Source organism: Pteropus vampyrus, unplaced genomic scaffold, assembly GCF_000151845.1.
Source record: "Pteropus vampyrus isolate Shadow unplaced genomic scaffold, Pvam_2.0 Scaffold505, whole genome shotgun sequence".
NCBI classification, from domain to species: Eukaryota; Metazoa; Chordata; class Mammalia; order Chiroptera; family Pteropodidae; genus Pteropus; species Pteropus vampyrus.
In genome coordinates this window covers 738,351-758,321 of record NW_011889286.1, presented here as the reverse complement: position 1 = coordinate 758,321, position 19,971 = coordinate 738,351, and the positions used below count along the sequence as shown (strand labels likewise).

At 36.5% G+C, this 19,971-nt stretch overlaps 1 protein-coding gene and 1 pseudogene across 5 annotated transcripts in view; both read right to left on the bottom strand.

Annotated features, from left to right (window-relative positions):
* Positions 1-19,971, bottom strand: part of SIK3 (SIK family kinase 3) — a 216,685-nt gene that overhangs the window by 41,699 nt on the left and 155,015 nt on the right. For all 5 annotated transcript variants that reach the window (XM_011383189.2, XM_023524879.1, XM_011383188.2 and 2 more), the window contains exons 5-6: positions 9,636-9,760; positions 8,953-9,076 (exon numbers count right to left, since the gene is read on the bottom strand). In XM_011383189.2, the coding sequence (XP_011381491.1) occupies positions 8,953-9,076; positions 9,636-9,760 (249 nt within the window). The remainder of the gene's footprint in view (positions 1-8,952; positions 9,077-9,635; positions 9,761-19,971) is intronic.
* LOC111732931 lies at positions 17,721-17,839 on the bottom strand (annotated as a pseudogene).

Sequence of the window (19,971 nt, the reverse complement as noted above, 5' to 3'; positions counted from 1 at the left end):
ACAGATGTTTCTGAAGCCAGACCATGAGGGTTCAAATCTAAGCTCTGCCACTTTCTAGCTGTGTGATTCTGGGTATGTTATTTAAACTTACCATGCCTCAATTTTCTTGTCTATCAAGTGACAATAGCAGTTTACCTCATAGGGTTGTTGGGTTGTTTTGAATATTAAATAAGCTAATGCAATAGAGTCTGGTATGTAGAAAGCATTCAATGAATATGAGCTATTATCCAAGTCTCTGGAGTCTTTCTACTTAGAACTTCCTCCCTTTCTCTATTTGCCTCTATAAGGTTACCATAAGCTAGGAGTCAGTTTGCTTAAAAGGGTAATAATAAATAGGGCAGTACCAGTATTTATCTGCTGGTTTTCTATTATATAAGGTAAAATCATGGAGATGGTCAGCGGAGGCCTCCTTAACTCAGAAGTAGATCTAGCTTCTTTGCTGACATATTGTGTGATTTCTGTGCTCACCAACACAAAAGTACTACACAGATTTTCTCCCTCATGGCGGAGTATGCCTCAAAAAGGTATGAGAGAACTGCTTTGAGGACTTTGAGCCCCTTAGTATACGGAAACTGATGGGTGAGCTACTTTAATCTCCTGTCCCATTCTGTCTAAACAAAATGCTTTTAGCCAAGCAAGATGTTGTGTGGTTCTTGATGAGTAAGCCAATCAGTGCAGAGTTGTTTGCATCTAAGTAGAAGCTTTTTGGCAGAAGCTGCACAGTACAGTCTCCATCAGAAGCATTATGTAAGTCTGGGTCTTGCATTTCCAGTGATAAAATGCTTATGTAGTATTACAATTAATTAAGTCATATGAAGTTTAATCAATAAGGACTCAAAAATATTGTCCACAAGAGATCTCTATGCTCTCACTGTCCCTATAGTTTTTTCATTACAAATTAATTTTCCTTCAGTTGATATTACTATATTCACTAGCAGTTAGTATGACTGGTGAATAAGACAAACTAAGGTTTAAGAAGTAGGCCTCTGATGGCTTTAAAAAATGTATTAGTAGTGAATGAGTTTGGTGTTCAAAAAATTTAAGTCATTGGCTTCCCGCAGTGGGAGCCAATACATGTGGCCAGGCCAAGGCTCATCTTTATAACAGCTCAAAAAAAACAGCAAGTTTCAACTTTTAGTCCTTTTGTAATTTAGGCTCGGGGTTTTACCTAACTGTTCTTTGGGATGCTCTAAGTTTAATCCAAAAACACTGGTCTAGACTAAACTTATTTTACTTGGACATAGAAAGTTAACTCTATTGTAGATCAAAACCTTTTTAAAACTAGAAGTCACTTAACCTGGTCATTTACCTAAGTACCTACATAACAAATGTACGTGAAACCAATTAATAATTCACATCATCAGTGAGTTACCTAACATTTAATAATAAAACACAAGAGGTCTGATGTAAGAGTCTATAGGTAAGTGGCAATGATTCAGCTTGTCATTAAAAAATATTTACTAAATGTTTATACCATACCAGGCTCTGTTAGCTTTTATGGACAATGATGATGTGTGAAACACAGTTCTGATATAAAGGAGTTTACATTCTAGGGGAGAAAGGAAGAAGACATATATATACTTCTAAAACTAGGTAGTATAAAATCAATTCAGCCTCGAATAAAACCTCTTTTAAATTTATACTGCTGTCATTCCAACTTGAAAGTGTGTCTTTAGTATATATCAGGATGCCCATGAAGGGAAGCTTGTATCAAACAAGAACCAGACATAGAAATATCCACTAATTGTGAGGATACTTTATTCCACCCATTACTGATAATAAAGAGAGGCTTAGAATTCTTGAACTAACTGTATCCATTTGTATTTGCATGGCTTCCCACACAGCTGTAGATACTCTGGAATTCAACTTGGCTAGAAGAAGCTAGACTATGGGGCCTTCCCTACTTTGCTTCCCAAGTGCTAATTTAGAAAACTATACCAGCTCTGTTGGAGTTTCTAGATCCTTTTGGCAGAAAAATGGATAAACTCAGCTCAAGTCCATGACAATAGACTGAGAAAGGAAAGTATCTTGCTCTTTAGGACTTCCCTCAACCACACTACCTTCTGCAGTAAAGTGATAGTGGGTCTAACAGGCTAGAAAGTAGCTGGCTCCAGCCTCCAGATAAAGAATTAACTCTAGGTCTAGTGAGGTGCAACAGTGCCCAGAAACTAGAAGTATACACAGAAGATGAACTCTACGGACGTACTCTAGGTTTCCTTCATAAGAACCTGAAACTTTATGGTACTTGAAGGATGTTTAAGCTAAGAAAAGACTAAACAATCTTATGAATTCATTTTCTCCTATGCCTTATCCTGTTGACAGCATTCTCTGATGGGCCTTTGGAATTCAGGCCCATGATGTTAGGCAAGGTTAAGCACAGGTATATATCCCTGAGGGCAGGAGAGGTCATACTGGTAACACAGCAATTGACTACTTATGTTCTAGATTGGGTTGTTTCTCATTTTCTGTACTTAATTTTTTTTTTTTTTTAAATTTATTCCTACTTAGAGAATTACTTGTCTGGGATTAAAAAGTGACCATATTTAGGATAATTATGTTGGTGTTCTCTGAGTCTTTAAACTTTCATATTGACTTACATCATATTACAAATATCAGTTCTTTCTAAGTAGTTAAATGCTGTACAGTTTATTTCTAAGCACTAACAGACAATGTGGTTGACAACATGGTTAGCTATTTTATCAGCATTCACTACCTGAAGCCAGCTCTAGTAAGGCTTGAGTAAAAATCTTTTGCCATGATGCAGGGAGTGGGGGTGAAGAGTAGAGGAGATCCAAGTTGCTCACAGGAAATGCTGTGGATATTGGAGAAGAAGAGGAAGTGGTTTGTTTATCTTGCCATTTCTTTGCAACAGTATGGTGTAGAAGAACAAACACTGAATATGAGTACTGACTTAGTCATTTACTATCTGTGTGGCTTTAGGCAAGTTAACTAATTTCTTTAAATTTCAGCTTCTTAAACTTCACTGGCAAAATGAAAAATATATGTCAATACCAATTCCAGAGTATAGTTACATAGCTCAAATTAGATCAAATACAGGAAACACTATGTAAATTCAGTAGCCCTAAAGAAATGTAAATTACTGTTATTAATATTATTTGAATACAAGTATACACTCTGGAGAAGTTTAGATAGTTAGCATTTTAACAAACCTATGCATGCATTCCTTCATTCATTTAACAAATATTTTGCCCTAAGTCCTGGGAATATAGCAGTAAACAAAAACAAAATTGTAGTCAAGAAGCAGTATAGTGGGGGGTGGGGACACAAAAACAAATAATGCCACCTAATGGAAAGTTCTATGAAAAAAAAATAAAGCATTGTTATGGAAAAGGGAGGATAAGGGTAGTTAGGAAAGGCCCCTCTGAGGGGACATTTAAACAGAAACCTCACGTGAGGTGAGGAAGCACGCCATGCAGATACTTGAGGGAACAGGAATGTATGTGCTGGGCAAGTCTGAGGAATAGCAAGGAGGCCTCTATGAACAGAGCTCAGAATCTAAGGTGAATAGTAGAAAATGAGATTAAGGGGCGGGTGGCAATCACAGTTGTGCCTTGTAGGCCCATAATGATAATAACTTTTTGAACTGTATTATAAGTGTAAATGAAAGCCATGGGAGGGTTGAAAGCAGGATTCCATTTATTATCTACTTTTACTAAGTCCTATCACATGCCAGATACCGTGCTAGGCTATAGACAACTGTGAAAAAAAAAATTTGTCTTCACTTTCTCTAAGCTCACAGAATAGTGTGAAAGACATACAATGAAAGAAGTAATTACAATAAAAAGTTTGGTAAGTCCCATGATAAAAGTCCAGAGACCTGAAGAATGGTAGAAATTATCTAGTTTCTTATTTCTATCACATTTAATTTCTTATTCTAGAATACAGGAGTGGGTAGGGTGGGTTGGGGTATAGGAGGAAGAAGTATTCCAGGCAGAGGGAATTAATCCAGAAAACATCACTTGTTCAGAGAACAAGAAGGAAATGATGGAGACTAGATGTAGAATAAGAGTTGGGGCTGAAGAAGTAGACAGGAATGAGGTTATAAAGGCATTTCTATGCCACTATTTTCCAAACAGTAGTCATGAGATAAATTTAGTATGCTATAATCAGCATTTTTAATGTAATAAAATAAAATATATAATAAAATATACACTTGCATGTAGTAAAGGCAAGTTTTGCTTTTTAAAAACCTTTTATTCAACAGAGAGAGAGAGAGAGAGAGAGAGAGAGAGAGAGAGAGAGAAAGTTTGTGTGTGTGTTCTAGGTCACAGTATAAAATATATTTGTTACTATGGTCATGATCAAAAATGTTTGAAAGCAGAACTCTATCCACTTTAAAGAGTAAACTTTAGCCTAAAGAGTGAACTTTAGCCTAAAAACCATTGAAAAGTTCAAGCTGGAAAATGATACGATCAGGTGTGTGTGTGTGTGTGTGTGTGTGTGTGCGCGCGCGCGCGCGTGCACACTCATGTGCATGCTTTGTTTTTATATATGTGTTTTAGAAAAATTACTCATGCAGCAATGTGGAGAATAGACTGGAGAGGAATAAGACTGCAGCTAGGAATCCATTTAGTTACCTAGTATTTAATCTAGGCAAAGGTCATTAAAGAAGTTGTTATAGGAATGGAAGGTTGGATCTACAGGATTTGGTAAGTGATCAGCTATGGCAATGGTGAGAGAGGAAGAGGGGACATCAAGGCTAGTTTCTGCCTCAGCTGGATGGAGATGTCACTCATTAAGATAGGGAACACAGAATAGAGCAAATTTGAGGGCCAGACCTCTCTTCCATCCTGGATGGAAGAGAGGTCTGGCCCAGAGAGTTAACTGAGCATTAATTGGGGACTGAACATCACAGCAATTTCTGAAGTCATGGCAGTAAGTAAGATGGCTTAGAAAGCTGGTATAAAGAGGAAAAGACTTAAAGGATGAACAGAGAAAGAGAAGTATGGTAGAGAAGACTGAGAAGGTACATCAAGAGGCAGGAAGAAAACTGGAGAACATGGTGTCTGAGTAGCAATGAGAAAAGTGTTTCAAAAAGTAAAGAGTAACTCAAGAGTAAGAAAACAATTTGATTAAAAAATGAGCAAAACACTTGGACAGGCCCATCACCAAAGAAGATACACAGATGGTAAATGGGCATATGAAAAAAAATGCTCATCATTTCCATACATCATTAGAGAATTGCAAATATAATAAGGTACCACAACACATCTATTAAAATGACAAAAATCCAAAGCTATGATAACATCAAATACTGGCGAGAACATGGAACAACAGGAACTCTCATTCACTGCTGGCGAGAATGCAAAATGGCATTTGGGAGACAGGCTGGTAGTTCCTTACAAAACTAGAAATACTCTCATTGTACAATCCAGCAATCACACTCCTTGGTATTTATCAAATGAATTGAAATTTTAAGTCCACTCAAAAACCTGCACACAAATGTTCACGACAGCTTTATTCATATTTGCCAAAACCTAGAAGCAACCAAGATGTCCATCAGTGTGTGAATGGGTAAATAAACTGGGGTACATCCAGACAATGGAATATCATTCATCATTAAAAAGAAATGAGCTATCAAGTCATGAAAAGGCATAGAGAAACCTTATATGGATATCACTAATTGAAAGAAGCCAATCTGAAAAGGCTATCTACTATATGATTGCAACTATATGACATTCTGGAAAAGGCAAAACTATGGAGACAGTAAAATGAGACGTGATTGTCAGAGGTTGGGAGGAGGCAAGGTTGAATAGGCACAGAGGATTTTTAGGGCAGTGAATCTGTTCTGTATGATACTATACTGGTGGATACATGTCATTATTATTTGTCCAAACCCAAAAAATATGTACCACCAAGAGTGAGCCCTAATGTAAACTACAGACTTTGGATGATAATCCAATGCAGTGTCGATGTAGGTTGATTGACTGTAACAAATGTTCTACTTTGGTGCGGGATACTGAAAGAGGGGGAGGCTATGAGTGTGAGGGAGTAGCGGGTATCTGGGAACTCCTTGTACTTTCTGCTCAATTTTGCTATATACCTAAACCTTCCCAAAAAACAGTGGATTTTTAAAAACAGAAAAGAGAGTGGTGACATGCTAAATATAGCTGGGTAGTCATTATGATAAAGGTTGAGGATATCCAGTTGATTATGACAAGATCACAGGTACCTCTGGCCAAAGCAATCTACTGGACCCATCCTCTGCTTCTTTTTATAGAAAAATTGAAAAGAGTTATATGTATTTCCTTTCTCCATTTCCTTTCTATTCCTTTTCTGCTGTATCCACATGAATTAGGTTTTTGCTCTTGCCTCTGCAACAAAACTGTACTTTAAGATCATCAATGATCTCCACATTTCTAAATCTAATATTCAGTTCTCAGTCACCTATCAGCAACACTCCACACAGTTCCTCTTCCTTGAAACATTTTCTTCACTTGTTTTCTATGACAGTTGACTCTCAGTTTACCTCACTAGCCATTCCTATGCTGATTCCTCTTCATTTTCCTAATCTCTGAATATTAGTGTGTTCCAGAAGTTAGTCCTTGGACCTCTTTTCTTCTCTGTAATCAATGCCTAAAAGTGATCCCATCTCATAGCTTTAAATATTATCTATACCCTGATAATTCCCAAATATACACCTCCAGCCCACAATTCTCAACTAAGTTACAGTACTACTACATTCAACTGCCTACACAATATCTCAACTGAGATGTCTAATGGGCATCTCAAACTAACACATCTAAAACATCTCTCCAAAATGTAAGTATTCTTCCCTAGCCATTACCATCTCAGTTAGCAATAAATTCATCCTCCCAGCTGCTCAAGCCAAAATCCCTGGAGTTACTTGTTTTTTTAAGTAAATTTATATTTAAATTAGTTTCGAGTATACAGTACATTGGTTAGACATCTATAATGTTCATAAAACAATCCCTTCAATTGCTCCCTCCCTCCCCTGGCCCTCCACTTAGCCATCATAATGCTAACTGCATTCCCTCTTCCATGCTCCCCGTGCCCAACTACCAACTAGTAATTTGTACTTCTTTAACCCTTCACCCCATTCTCCCAGCCTCCCAACCCCCCTCCCCTCAGTCCGTCACCAAACTGTCCACTATATTTGTGAGTCTGTTTTTGATTAGTTTGTTCTTTCTGTTCCTTAGATACCACATATAAGTGAGTTATTTTTAATTACTCTTTCTCTCACATCAAATCCAACATAAATGTTGCTGGAGCCAAACTGCCTAGGTTCAAATTCTAGTTTAGCTACTTAGTAGCTGTGTTATCTTGGGAAAATTGCTAAATGTCTCCTGGCTTCAGTTTTATCACCTGTAAAAATGGGGGTAATAGTCTTATGTATCTGATAGGGCCGTTATAATAATTAAGTTAATTTTTATTAAATGCTTTGAACAATGACTGCCATACAGTATGTAGTATCTCTTGAATCTGACCACTTCTTCCCATCTCTACCTCTATACCACAGTCTGGGAACTAGCTACCAATATCTCTCACCTGGATTATTGCAAAAGTCTTCTATTAACTGGTCTCCCTCCTTCAGCCCTTGAACATTTCAAGCAATAGAGCAGCCAAAGTGATTTTTTAATAAAACAAAAGTCACCATGAAATTCCTCAAATTAATAAAAGTCAGAAAAAAAACCTAAAGTCAGATTATGTTATTCCTCTGTTAAAGCCTCTGATCCTTTGCATTTCACTCAAAGTAAAAACTCAGGTCTTATATTGACTGACTAGGCCCTAAAAGTAAGCTCTCTCTTGCCTCTCTGACTTCATCTCTCTTGTCCCTGTCACTCATTCCTTTCTGAGCATAGAGGCCTTCAATCCTTTCCTTAAACACTCAAGCATGCTCTCTCCCTGCAGCCTTTACATTGCTGGAAAGCTCTTCCTCTTCCTCAGACTACACAGCTCACTCCCTCACCTTCTTTAAGTCTTTGCTGAAATGTTGTTTTTTCAATGAAGGGGTTCCTTGACCATATTTTTTCAAATAACTTTCCACCCAACATCCCTAAACCTCTTTCCCTATTTTTCTCACAGCATTTATCATTATCTGATATACTATTAAGTCATTAATTCTAAGGAGATTTAAAGTTATTTATTTAAAGTACAATTCCCACGTGCCTATACTTTGCTACCAATTTAAGTGGACCTACATTCTGTATGTTGTTCCTTAAAATGAAAATATGATTAAGCAAAACTGAATAGATTGCTTACTGTACAGTGTCTAAAATGTTTTTCTTATATGCATATTAATAGTGATAAAACACTGTAGATTCTGGATATGTGGTGTTTGTTTCCAGTGTTAATTTTTTCCAAGAGCTACTTACCTTATTGAAAACATTTAAAAAGTACTTTTAAAAAATTTGCATATGGGGGATAAATATCATAGAAGTAGGAAATGTAGCAGCAAGTAGCAGCAAGACTAAGGTGTAAAGGTTGCTTGATCCCTGGCATTTATTACCACATCTCAGTTGGGTCCCACTAAACAGAAATATTATCCTGAAAAAGGGTGGGCGAGGGAGTGAAGGACAAGGTGAGACAGGAATATTTATTGCCTTGCTACTATGTGACGGGCCTATTGACTCTTTACATACATTATTTAATTTAGTCTTCATAGTAACAGTCCTAGCAAAAACTGCCAGCCATTTATAGATGAGGAAACTGAAGCTTAGACAGACGTAGTAACTGCCACACAACACCAGCTGCTATGTGCAAAGCCCAGACCCAAACTCAGACAAATACAACAGGGCTATCTATCCAATGCCAAAGTCTGCATAGTTCCTATAGTACCTTGCCTCCGGAGGTACCAATTCAGCAAACTGGAGCTAAGAAAGGATGTTAAGAGGGCTATTTATACACCCCCACTCAATTCCTAGGATAACTTAATAATCTAATGAATCCAGTGTGCTGCAACTTCCTTACCTGTGGACATAAAAAATGGGATGCGGAACTTTCCACTCAACACTCGAGCCCGCAGATTCTGCAGTGTGCTCCCATCAAATGGTAGGGCACCACACACAAGCACATAGAGGACCACTCCAAGGCTCTGCATCCCAAACAGAGAATACGTACAATTAATTGCATCAGAGGGAACAAAAGAGGCCATTATAGTATGTGTCTGAAGAAGATGTGAGTCATGCACAAGATAATGGAATAAACTTTTTCTTCTTTTTCTTAAATGAGAAATAATATAGGGCATTGTCAAGGCCACATCATCTTTAGAACAGTTAACATTCTTCTTTGCTTCCGGACATTAATTTTGGGTAACATATCTAGAATTTCAGTACTCATCCTCCAGGAAGAACGCAAGTGGCAGCAACAGAAAGAATCTCTGTTCTCCAAAGGGCGCCCATTCAAGCTTGCCCTTGGGGTTTTTTTTTTTTTTTTTTTTTTTTTTGCAGATGCAAAGGGCGAGTTTGAAGTCTGTGGCTCAATCCATAAGATAAGTGTTGGCGGAAAGACTTTGCACAAAGAATTGGGGATTGAAAGAACAGGTAAGCAAGATCTTAATTCACGTCCAGCATTTTGTGTTATCCAGGGTGGGGACAGTTTCATCAAACAAGGGTAACTAATGCTATAGTGTGTAAGGGAAGGCAGTTACATACCCAGATGTCCACTTTGGGCCCATCATATTCCTTTCCTTCAAAGAGTTCGGGTGCAGCATAGGGAGGGCTGCCACACCAGGTCTTCAACAGCTGCCCAGGAGTGAAAAGGTTACTGAAGCCGAAATCTAGAAAGGCAAATGGACATAACTCATGTTATCTTAACCAGCAAATATTACTTTCTAGTCACTAGAATAAAGGTTCTAAGCCACTAAGTTTGAATATCCAATGTGAAAAGAGAACAATTAGAAATGATATAACCAGCCACTTAAAACAATAGTGAAATAGAGATACAGATGAGCTGGAACGCAAAAAATATCTGGTTAACTAAAAGTAAACATGATTGGTTTACTTCAGCAAAACTAGCACTGTTCCCTTAAAAAACCTAGGCTGAGTGAGGTGAGTGGTACTTGTTTCCGTAAGAACAAGAATGAAATTGGATGATTGATGTTAAGACCACATCGGACTTAAATACATGTAAGCCTACTCAACTAGACCCCAAATTTTCATGATTATTTTTACATATGACAAACATTTATGACCATTGGAGACACTCTGACTTAAAAAATTAGACAAAACCATGGTGATCACTTCTTTAGGTATATAAATGTTAGATAAGTATGGTGTACACCAAAAGCTAATATAATGTTAGCTATGTTTTAATAAAAATTTTTTAAAAATTAGACAAAGTGGCATTATTATTAAGGTGGTTTATTCAAAGTAGAGAATATGTAACTTATTTATAAATTGAACAAAGAAAGAAGTTACATTTTAATTTCAATTTCCTTTGGGCTTCAACTTCCCACCTTCTTTTATCTACCTCCCACTTTTTAAAAACAGAGTAGATGGAAAATAGGAGGGGTGAGGTTTGGGGAAGAATACTAAAAAATGACCAAGGATGATAAGCCAAAGGATAGAGAGTCGCTGACTTATACTTTTATGTGTATAAATATTTATTTGAACAGCTTGTATGTATGAGAGGCTAGAACTCCTTCCTGCCCCAGACCTACCACATTCCCTGTAGTCACAGCATCTGAGAATGCTGAGAACCTCCTTATCCTCTCAAACTCTCTCCCCCACTTTCCTAGTTTTACTCTCATTGACAACTGTCTGCTATTTGCTTTTTTTCTTTCTACCTTCTATAGAAGGTGTTTTCTAGTAAGGCTCTTTGCTATACATTTTCTTAAAGCTAACTCTTCTGTTCCCGCAGCTTCCACTAACATTTGTTTGGTAATGATTCTCCAAATTTATATCTCTGACCCTGGTATCAACTCTTAAGTTTCTGACATGAACTTCTAATACTTGCCTGGAAAGAAATACCTCAAATTCACCATTTTCCAAAATCAAATCAAATCTGCTCTTCCAGGGATGTTCCCATGGTCATTAACAGCATTACCACCCAATTACTAGGAGCACTAGAGTCATCTTTCCTTTCTCCCTCTCCATTTCTCACTTCTAAGTGGTAAAACCTTTACTGCTTCTACCCTATGTGTCTTGAATCCATCTCCTCCTTTCTTTTTCCATTCCTACCATCTCAGTTCATATTCTTACCTCTGACCTAGATTAACACTGTTGCTTACTACTTGTACCTATTTCATTTTCCTCTAAGCCATCCATTCATAGCACAGTGAATGTTACACAAACCACACTGCATTACTTCATCACTCAAAAACATTTGGTGGCTCCCTTCTGCTTACAGAATAGTATAAGTCTCTTAGCACTGTCGTTTAAGGTCTTTCATAACTCAACTCCACCCTACCTTTCCAACTTATCCCTGGCCATTCTGGCATTAACGGATTACTCACATCCTGTGTTTATGTGCCTTTCTTATGCTATTTCCTCTCTGTGCCATGTCTTTTCCTTTCCTTTCTACATTTGAAATATCACTCATTTTCAAGGCCCAGCCAAATATTACTTCCTGTATGAAGCCTTAACTGATTTCCATTGCAAAATACCATGACAATGGCTTCCTCCTCTGTGCTTCCATAGCCCTTTGTTTATACCTCTACTTCCCAATTACAACTCTGCCTTATATTATACTTAGTTATATCATGTATTTATACCCTCCACTAGTTAAATAGGAGGGATATCATTTTATTTATCCTAACCTCCATGCAGTGTTTTCATACATAGCAAGGACTCAAGAAAGGATCAGTAAATTAAACTGCAATAAAATCACTGGGCCAGTCTTCTTATCACCTTCTGGATACTGGAGTCTTCTTATCACTTTCTGGCTACTGGAGCCTTCTTGTACTGACAATGGCAGCTGGCCAGGTACTAGGGCCTCTACTTCCTAGTCATCCTTCCTAAGGTTCTAAAATGAACTTAATGATCGCAAGGGGCTAAGAGGTCCGGGCCATCATTAGAATTATTATAGCTACTTCTATGAGAAATCAAATGTTCTCATTCCTCATTGGAAAATGCCTCTTCTATCAAGTCGAACAATGAATTAAAAAGTCGAGTTTAAATTTTCCTAATAAGCAGCTTAAAAACACAGTAAATTTCTCATTTTGAACCATGAACGTTCTATCTACAATTAGTAACCTTTCTACCCTTCCACTCTGCTGGGGAAGGGAAGGCACAAACTTAATGGCATGAGCTTGTTTATTATTCTACCAAACAGGAAATCTTTACAAGAGAAACAATATCAAAGGGAACTACTTTCAGCGATGGCTACACTTGGATTGCCATTAGGTGTATATATGAGAAATAAGTGTGCAAGAATGAATGAGATGATTGGGGCCTGACAATTAGAGAGGGTCACATCTGGGGAAGCACCTACTTCCACAGCATGTCCCAGTCAAACAGCTGGCTTCCACAACTAGACCCAATGATCAATAGCAAAATTTCAATTTCAGTAAGATACAGCAACAAAACCTCCATCCCCTTGCTCTTATTGCTTATTACATACCAAGCAAAAATCCTGTAGTCTTGTAAACCTGTCAAGGGGTCTCCTATAATCATTCCAAATATTGTTCTTACTCCTAACTCTAAGGTGTTGCACATATAAATTTGCTTCTCTCTGCCTGCTATGACACTTTTCTTTTTTTTTCCCCATTAAGTCCAGCTTCCTGTGATGAATGATTCTGGGATATTCCAATTCGTTCTTTAATACACCAAACCTAACAGGTTCTGACCCACCCTCCCTGTTCAATATACATATTACTATAAATTGATAGTTTTATTGAAAGCATATTGCTGTGCCTCTTCACAAGTATTTCACATTAATCTTCAATACTGCTGTGCAACTTAAGTTAAAATTCTGGCTGGTTCATTGTCCATTTGGCTATAACATAACTTATTTTTGAAAAATTTAAATTATGGATGTGGGAGAAGCCTCAAATTATTAACATATACTAAATCTGGAACTCATTTTGAAAGTCCAGTTCCTTCTAATCAACACTTCAGGGACTGAATAACTAGGATGGGAAGAACAAATCTTCTTTATTCTCTCAGCTGCTTGCAATTGGGAACATTTTGCTACACATTTCATGGAGACTGGAAAGAAAAATAAAAGCAGTTAAAAATCAAACCAATATATTTTGGGTTTTGTTGGTAGTTTAGGGAAGTACTAGGGGATGTGTGGAAGTGGAAGTGGGATGGGGTACACGGAAAATAGACAGACATGGAACAGAATTACTAAGATTTTTGTTGGTTTTTAGTTATTTACACATATAAACATCGGAAAAACTATAAGATGATCGAAATTAGAAAATCCTCACAACAAAATTTAAAGAAATGAATGAAATGAACTAGGAAGAACTCTTGCTGACTTGGATAAGAAATGCCAAAGCAGCAGGGAAACAAAAACTTTTAGAACTTAAGTTTGCTCAGTTACCCTGAACTCGAAAACCTTATTTCCATTGAATGGGATTGTTCATCTTATTTTGGCTCTGGAGCTGTTCTTATAATGTCTTTCATTATGTACTAAAACTTCTTATTCTTAATGTCTCTTTCATAATCTCTAGGTTCCTCAATTTCCTTCACTTGTCTATACCACACATACATATGGAAGCCTCCCAATGGGTACATAGTGTTGGATCCTATGAAAGAACCAAAGGCAGAAAAGGTATGTTCCTATGGAAGGACTCAAAAAGGAAGTAAAACTTAGTTGAATGGCTAGGATATAAGGAGGCAGAGAGGGGATGTGAAAAGGGTATTCTGAACGTTGGCTAGGGAAAGCATAGCCAAGGCAGAGGTATGTGGCAAGAAATAAGATTACACAGTAGCATCAGGCCAGACAAAATACAGCTTTAAATGATAGAACAAGGACCTTAGACGTCATCCTGTGAACCAGTGCTTTTCCTTCTTTCCTTTACTTCTTTTTATCAAAAAACTTAAAAATTTTATTAGACTTCAGATACAAAGAATTTGATTATAAATTATCATCTTTGGTTCATGACAGTCTCACCACTGCTCTACTCGTGGCCTTTTATTTCGATTTTCTTTCCTACAGTCTTTTCTATAAAATTTGTTCACCCATTTAAAGTATACCGTTTGGAGATTTTTGGTATATTCAGAGACTTGTACAACCATTACCTCAATCAGTTTTAGAACATTTTCATCACCCTAGGAAAAAAACTCTATACCAATTAGCAGTCATTCTCCATCTGCCCCATCCCAACTCTCCCACAAATGCCCAGCCCTAGGCTAATCAACTCTGTCTCTTGGAGTTCTTTAATCTGAACATTTCATATAAAAGGAATCATATAATATATGATCTTTTGTGACTGGCTTCTTTCATTAGCATGTTTTCACCATGTTGTAGCAGGTATCAGTAGTTTATTTTTTATTATTGCTGAATAATAATAATAATATGTAGTATACCCATAGTACCGGTATACTACATTTTATCAAGTCATCAGTTGACAAACATTTAGATTGTTTCTACTTTTTGGTATTATGAATAATGCTGCTATGTACATTCATGTTAGTTTTTTGAAGATGTATGTTTTAATTCCTCAGGTATATATCTTGGAGTGGAATTGCTGGGTCCTATGGTATAACCCCATGTGTAACCTTTTGAGGAACTGCCCAAACTGTTATCCAAAGTGCCTGCACCACTTTATATTCCCACCAACAATGTACAAAGGTTCTGGTTTCTCCACATCCTTGCCAACACTTATTATTGTTCTTTAAAAAAAAAAAATTAAAAAATTAAAACTATGCTTTTGATTTTGCACCTCCATGATTGTTAATGATGTTGATAATCATTTAATGTGTTTCTTGGACGTCTGTATATCTTCTTTGGACAAATGTCTATTCAAATCTTTTGCCATTTTTAAACTGAGTTGTCTTGTTATTGAGTTGTAAGAATTCTTTCTATATTTTGGATACAAGTCCATTGATATAATCTGAAAATATCTTCTCCCATTCTGTTGATTATCTTTTCTCTTTCTTCATTTTGATGAAGTTCCATTTATCTAGATTTTCTTTTGTCACTTATGCTTTTGGTGTCATATCTAAGAAACCACTACCTAACTCAAGGTCACAAAGTTTCACCCCTTCTAGAAGTAGAAATTATTTTTAGCAATGCAATGAGCATCCCTGAGCCTACCAACTAAAATCAAAAACTACTATCATGATAATTACATCTAATCATAAGCGCCACCCATTCCATCCCCTTATCCTCTCTCCAACCATTGATTTTCAACCCCGACTGTACATCAGAATCACAAAAAATAACTTTGGAATGACTCACAAGCCTTACCTTTCACCTACTGAATCTCCTGGAAATAATTTAGACATGTGAATGTAAACAAACAAAATATAATTCTTTCTGAAGAGGTATGTGAACCACTCTTAGAGACAATGAGGAGTCATCGAAACTTTTGGAACAGGCAAGTGACGTAGTAAAATTAACCTGAAAGCAAGACTAGATTAAGTATGAAGTTGAAGGTTTGTGATAAAGGAATAGTAAAAAAAAGGAAAGACGATTTAAAAAATATTTTTTAAAAGACTGAACAGTAGCTGAGAGTAGGCTGAACACATGAGATGAAAAAGGAGTAAAAAGTAGAGAGTAAGACCATGCATGCATGTCTGGCTGAGCAGATTAGACCCATAAGACCCAAGGAAGGTAGAAGTTGGTTTGGGAAGAAAAAATATATATATATATTTTGTTATGTCTTGAGTTTAAGAAGGTAAGAAAAAATTCAAGTGAAGATGTTCTGAGGAACTGAGTAATGAATGAATAAAATTTTTTTGAAAGAATAAGTAAAGAAAAAGGAACATCTGGGAATTAAGGCTTAGAAAACACCCATAGGTACTTCCTATTCCGCAGGCACAGGAATAGAAAGAAGATGCAGCAAAAAGGAGAAAGACAAAAAGAAGAAAATCAGAAAAATATCATTGTAATAAGGAAGCTGAGAGAGGAGAAAAACATTTCAATGAAGGAAAAGATGGTCTGCAGTATCCACAGAATGTCACCAAAGAACTATGCAACTTTTATCTGGAGAAAACTATAATGATAATTATTCTAGCTGAGAAATGATATCATTTCCCTTCAGAAGTTTTGTTAGCTTTTTAAAGACATGCTAAATCACAGGAATGGATTATGAACATAATCCAGATTCTGAATCATCTAGAATGTCACACTGTGAATAAAATAAGCATTTATCATGTCTGATGACAAATAATAATTCTGAACTATTAGTACATTCATTCAGAGTACTTAGAAATGAATAGTGTGGCCATGCAGCTGAGTGGCAAGAACGGTGGAGGGAGACAGGTATCTTGAGAAGATTGAGAACTGGGTTGTCTTTGATTCATCTCTCTCAGTGTAGCAGTTTTCCCATTTGTGCAGCACTGTGAATTATGTGGAATAAAGTAAATAAACTTTTCTAAAGGACACTCTGTCAAGTGCTGTGTTACTGTACTTGTATTTATTACCTCACTGAGATGAGCATTATTTTTGTTTTACGTCTGGGAAAGTGAGATTCCTTAAGGTGGTAACATGCCCAAATTTAAAGATTTTTTTAAAAAAATTACTAAGAACAACGGTGAGCCTATAATGCCAGCATGGATGCTCTCAAAGCTTATACACATACTGTGCTTTCAGCATCATGTTTATAATGAGGTAAATGTACATCCCATAAGTAATTTTATACAACTTCCAAATTCTTTAATTATTATAGTCTACTGTTTTCATTAGACTTGAGTGTCAACACTCTGCTCTGCTGATGTAATTCCCAAAGGCACATAGTGCTTGAGAAATACTGTGTGTTTACAAGTTTCTTTAAAAATGGTGCACTAAAACAGGCACTGCATATCAGTGGGAAAAGGATAAATTTTCCAATAAATGGCATAGGAACAATTGGTTTTCCACATGGAAAAAAATAAAATAGGACACTTTCCTCACACTATATCCTAAAATTAATTCTGGGTAGATGACAGACTTAATATAAAAGGTAAAACCATGAAGTTTTCATAAAATAATAAAGGAGAATATCTTTATAGCCTCAGGGGATGGAAAGCTTTTTCAAACAAGAAATGAAAAGCACTAATCAAAGGGAAAGTGGTAAATTTGGTTGCATTAAAATATTAAAAAGTCTATTCATTTAAAAACATTTTAAAGAGAGTGAAATGAGAAACCACAAAATGAGAGAAGATATTTGTAACACATAAAAGACTCATATCCTTGCTACAGAAACAAAACTCCTATAAATCAGTAAGACATACAACCCAGTAGAAAAATGGGCCAAAGACTTTTTTAAGCAGACATACTTCACAAAAAAAGGTCAACAGACATGAAAAGGAGCTCAATATCATTCTTAAATAGAAAAGTAAACTAAAACCACAATGAGATAACCATTACACACTCACCAGACTGATAAAAATCACAAAGTATAACAGTACCCAGCACCAGGGAAGACATACAGGAATGGGAATGCTCACCTGTGCTGGACACCAGGTTGGGCGTTCTCAAGTTAACGCTGAAAACAGACATACTGTATGACCTGGAAAATTTACTCCTAGGTTTATACCCTTAAATGTTTGAAAATACACATTAATGTTAAAGAGTATACCAGGATAAATGTTTATTTTTATTATTATTTTTAATTTTATTATTTTAATTTTTTTTAATTTTTGTGCCTACAGCACTTGGTATTCCTAGTTGGTCTCCCATCCAAGTTCTAAACAGGCCCGACCCTGCTTAGCTTCCAAGATCAGATGGGATCGGGCTTGTTCAGGGAGGCATGGCTGTAGCAGGATAAATGTTTACAAATGCTCTGTAGTTGTTTAGTAAAAGCTCCAAACTGAATAATCCAAACAGCCATTGATAGATATAATGGAAAAATATTAAGTTGTAGTATATTCGTATCATGCAATACTAGATAAAAGTGAATAAACCATAGCTAAACAAACATGGATAAATCTCACACAGTGTTGTGAGAAATAAGACAAAAATAATATATACAGCATGATTCTATTTATACATAGTTCAAAGACAAACTATACTCAGGATGGGCCCGTTGCACATTATATTCAATATAAATGATAACCGTTGGAGCAAAACTCCTGAGGGATGCATTAAACAGGTTGCATAACCATTTAAAAAAAAAAAAACCCTCTTAAGCAAATAAGTGATTAACACAAAAATCAAACAGTGATTACCTCTTGGGGAAAAAAATGAAGTTGTGATGAAGGCAGGGGTACAGCCTGAGCTGATGAAATTACTATTTCCTGATTTAAGTGGTAATTGTACAGGAGTTTACTTTGTAGCAATTAAAGTGTACATATACAGCTGAGGCACATTTATGTGTATATACACAATATTTCATAATAAGCAAGGGAAAAAAGAGAAAAGAATAGGTTCCTTTTTCTCTAGCCCACCCCCAACTCCATTTCTTGCTGTTCAGAGCCATTTCACTGAGATCTAAGCTCCATTATGACAGGGCTCCGAAAGGCAGGGATCAGGCTGTTTTTCTCACCAATGATTTTCCTAGTGCCTAGAACAGTGCTTGGAAGAAGAGAAGGCATTCAATATCTTACAAATGATTCACTGATTAACTAAAAACAGAGAGGGAGGGAGAAAAAGTGGAAAGCGAGGAAAGTATAAAAAAGAAAATAAATGCATGAGAATTCAGAGCAGCCCTTGGTGAACAGCTAACAGGGTAGAAACTGGGAGTGTCTTGCTAAAACTGGAATCCTATTGAAGTTTTTGTTGAAAACAGCAATTATCTTATATAAAGAACAGCTAACTATGAAGGCTTTACATACAATGATAAAATCTACAGCTGTAGTTAAATACAATTTAAAATGAAAAGTATATATTTTAATGACATGTGTAATGACTATCATAATGGCTATTAGGCATAAATGATAGAGTTCACTAATACAAAAATATTAGAATTACTTTTATACTAATAAAATAACTACTACTCAGTAATTCGTATTAAGGACAAAGATAGCATACATTATGCTTTGGTGTGAATGTTTGTGTCCCCCCAAAATTCATGTTTATTTACTGGCAACAGGAAAGATTTATGACCTACAGATGCAACATTAAATTGATGAATATTCTTCTGGACAATACTGTACAGAAGACAAGGGAGAAGCAACAGAAGAAACTGCAGAAGAAACTGATTAAGACGGACACTCACACCCATACAACAGAAGCCATATGGGTGGAGTTGTTCTTTTCATGTGGCCTATGGTCACTTACTTCTCCACTCATAATGGCTCCTAACATAATTTGTTAAGTCTCTTTTCTAACCCTTAACACCCTTGTTGGTTAGCATCTGTCTGCAGGCTGAAATGGTATCTTATATTCCTTTCTCTTAATACAGAGTAGTAGACTCTAATTTGAACCACATGCCTTTCTTCAAGGGATGATTTAAATACCAGAACTTTACTATCAATTTTGAGACTTGAAATTCTTTTGTTCTAGGCAATATCAGGAGCCCAGGGCTATAAAGGGTAGTCATTTTATAGTCCTGAAAGTAAGTATATCATCAATGGGGTATGTGTATGTGGTCAGGGGAAAGAGCGAAGAACGGGTGACACTAATTTAAAAATCAAGACAACTGCAACAAGAAATTTTCTTATTTGGCCCACCATTTCAGAGTGATACCCTTGACTTCTTTTTTTGGCTGACCAAGGAGCAATCCAAAACAGACAGAAACAAATTAGACACAGCCTAGAGCCAGTTCCAATGTTCTCAGTACCTGTTAAGGTAATACAGTACAGCTACAACTGACAGCCAGCCCCTCCAGGAGTAACTTATGCTTCACTTCATTGCTGCTATAAGTAAATAGCTTGTAAGTAGGGGGCAGAAGGAAAAAGTGAAGTGAGAAAATATTTATCCTAAATAAACAACCTCACTAGAAAACACTGCGAC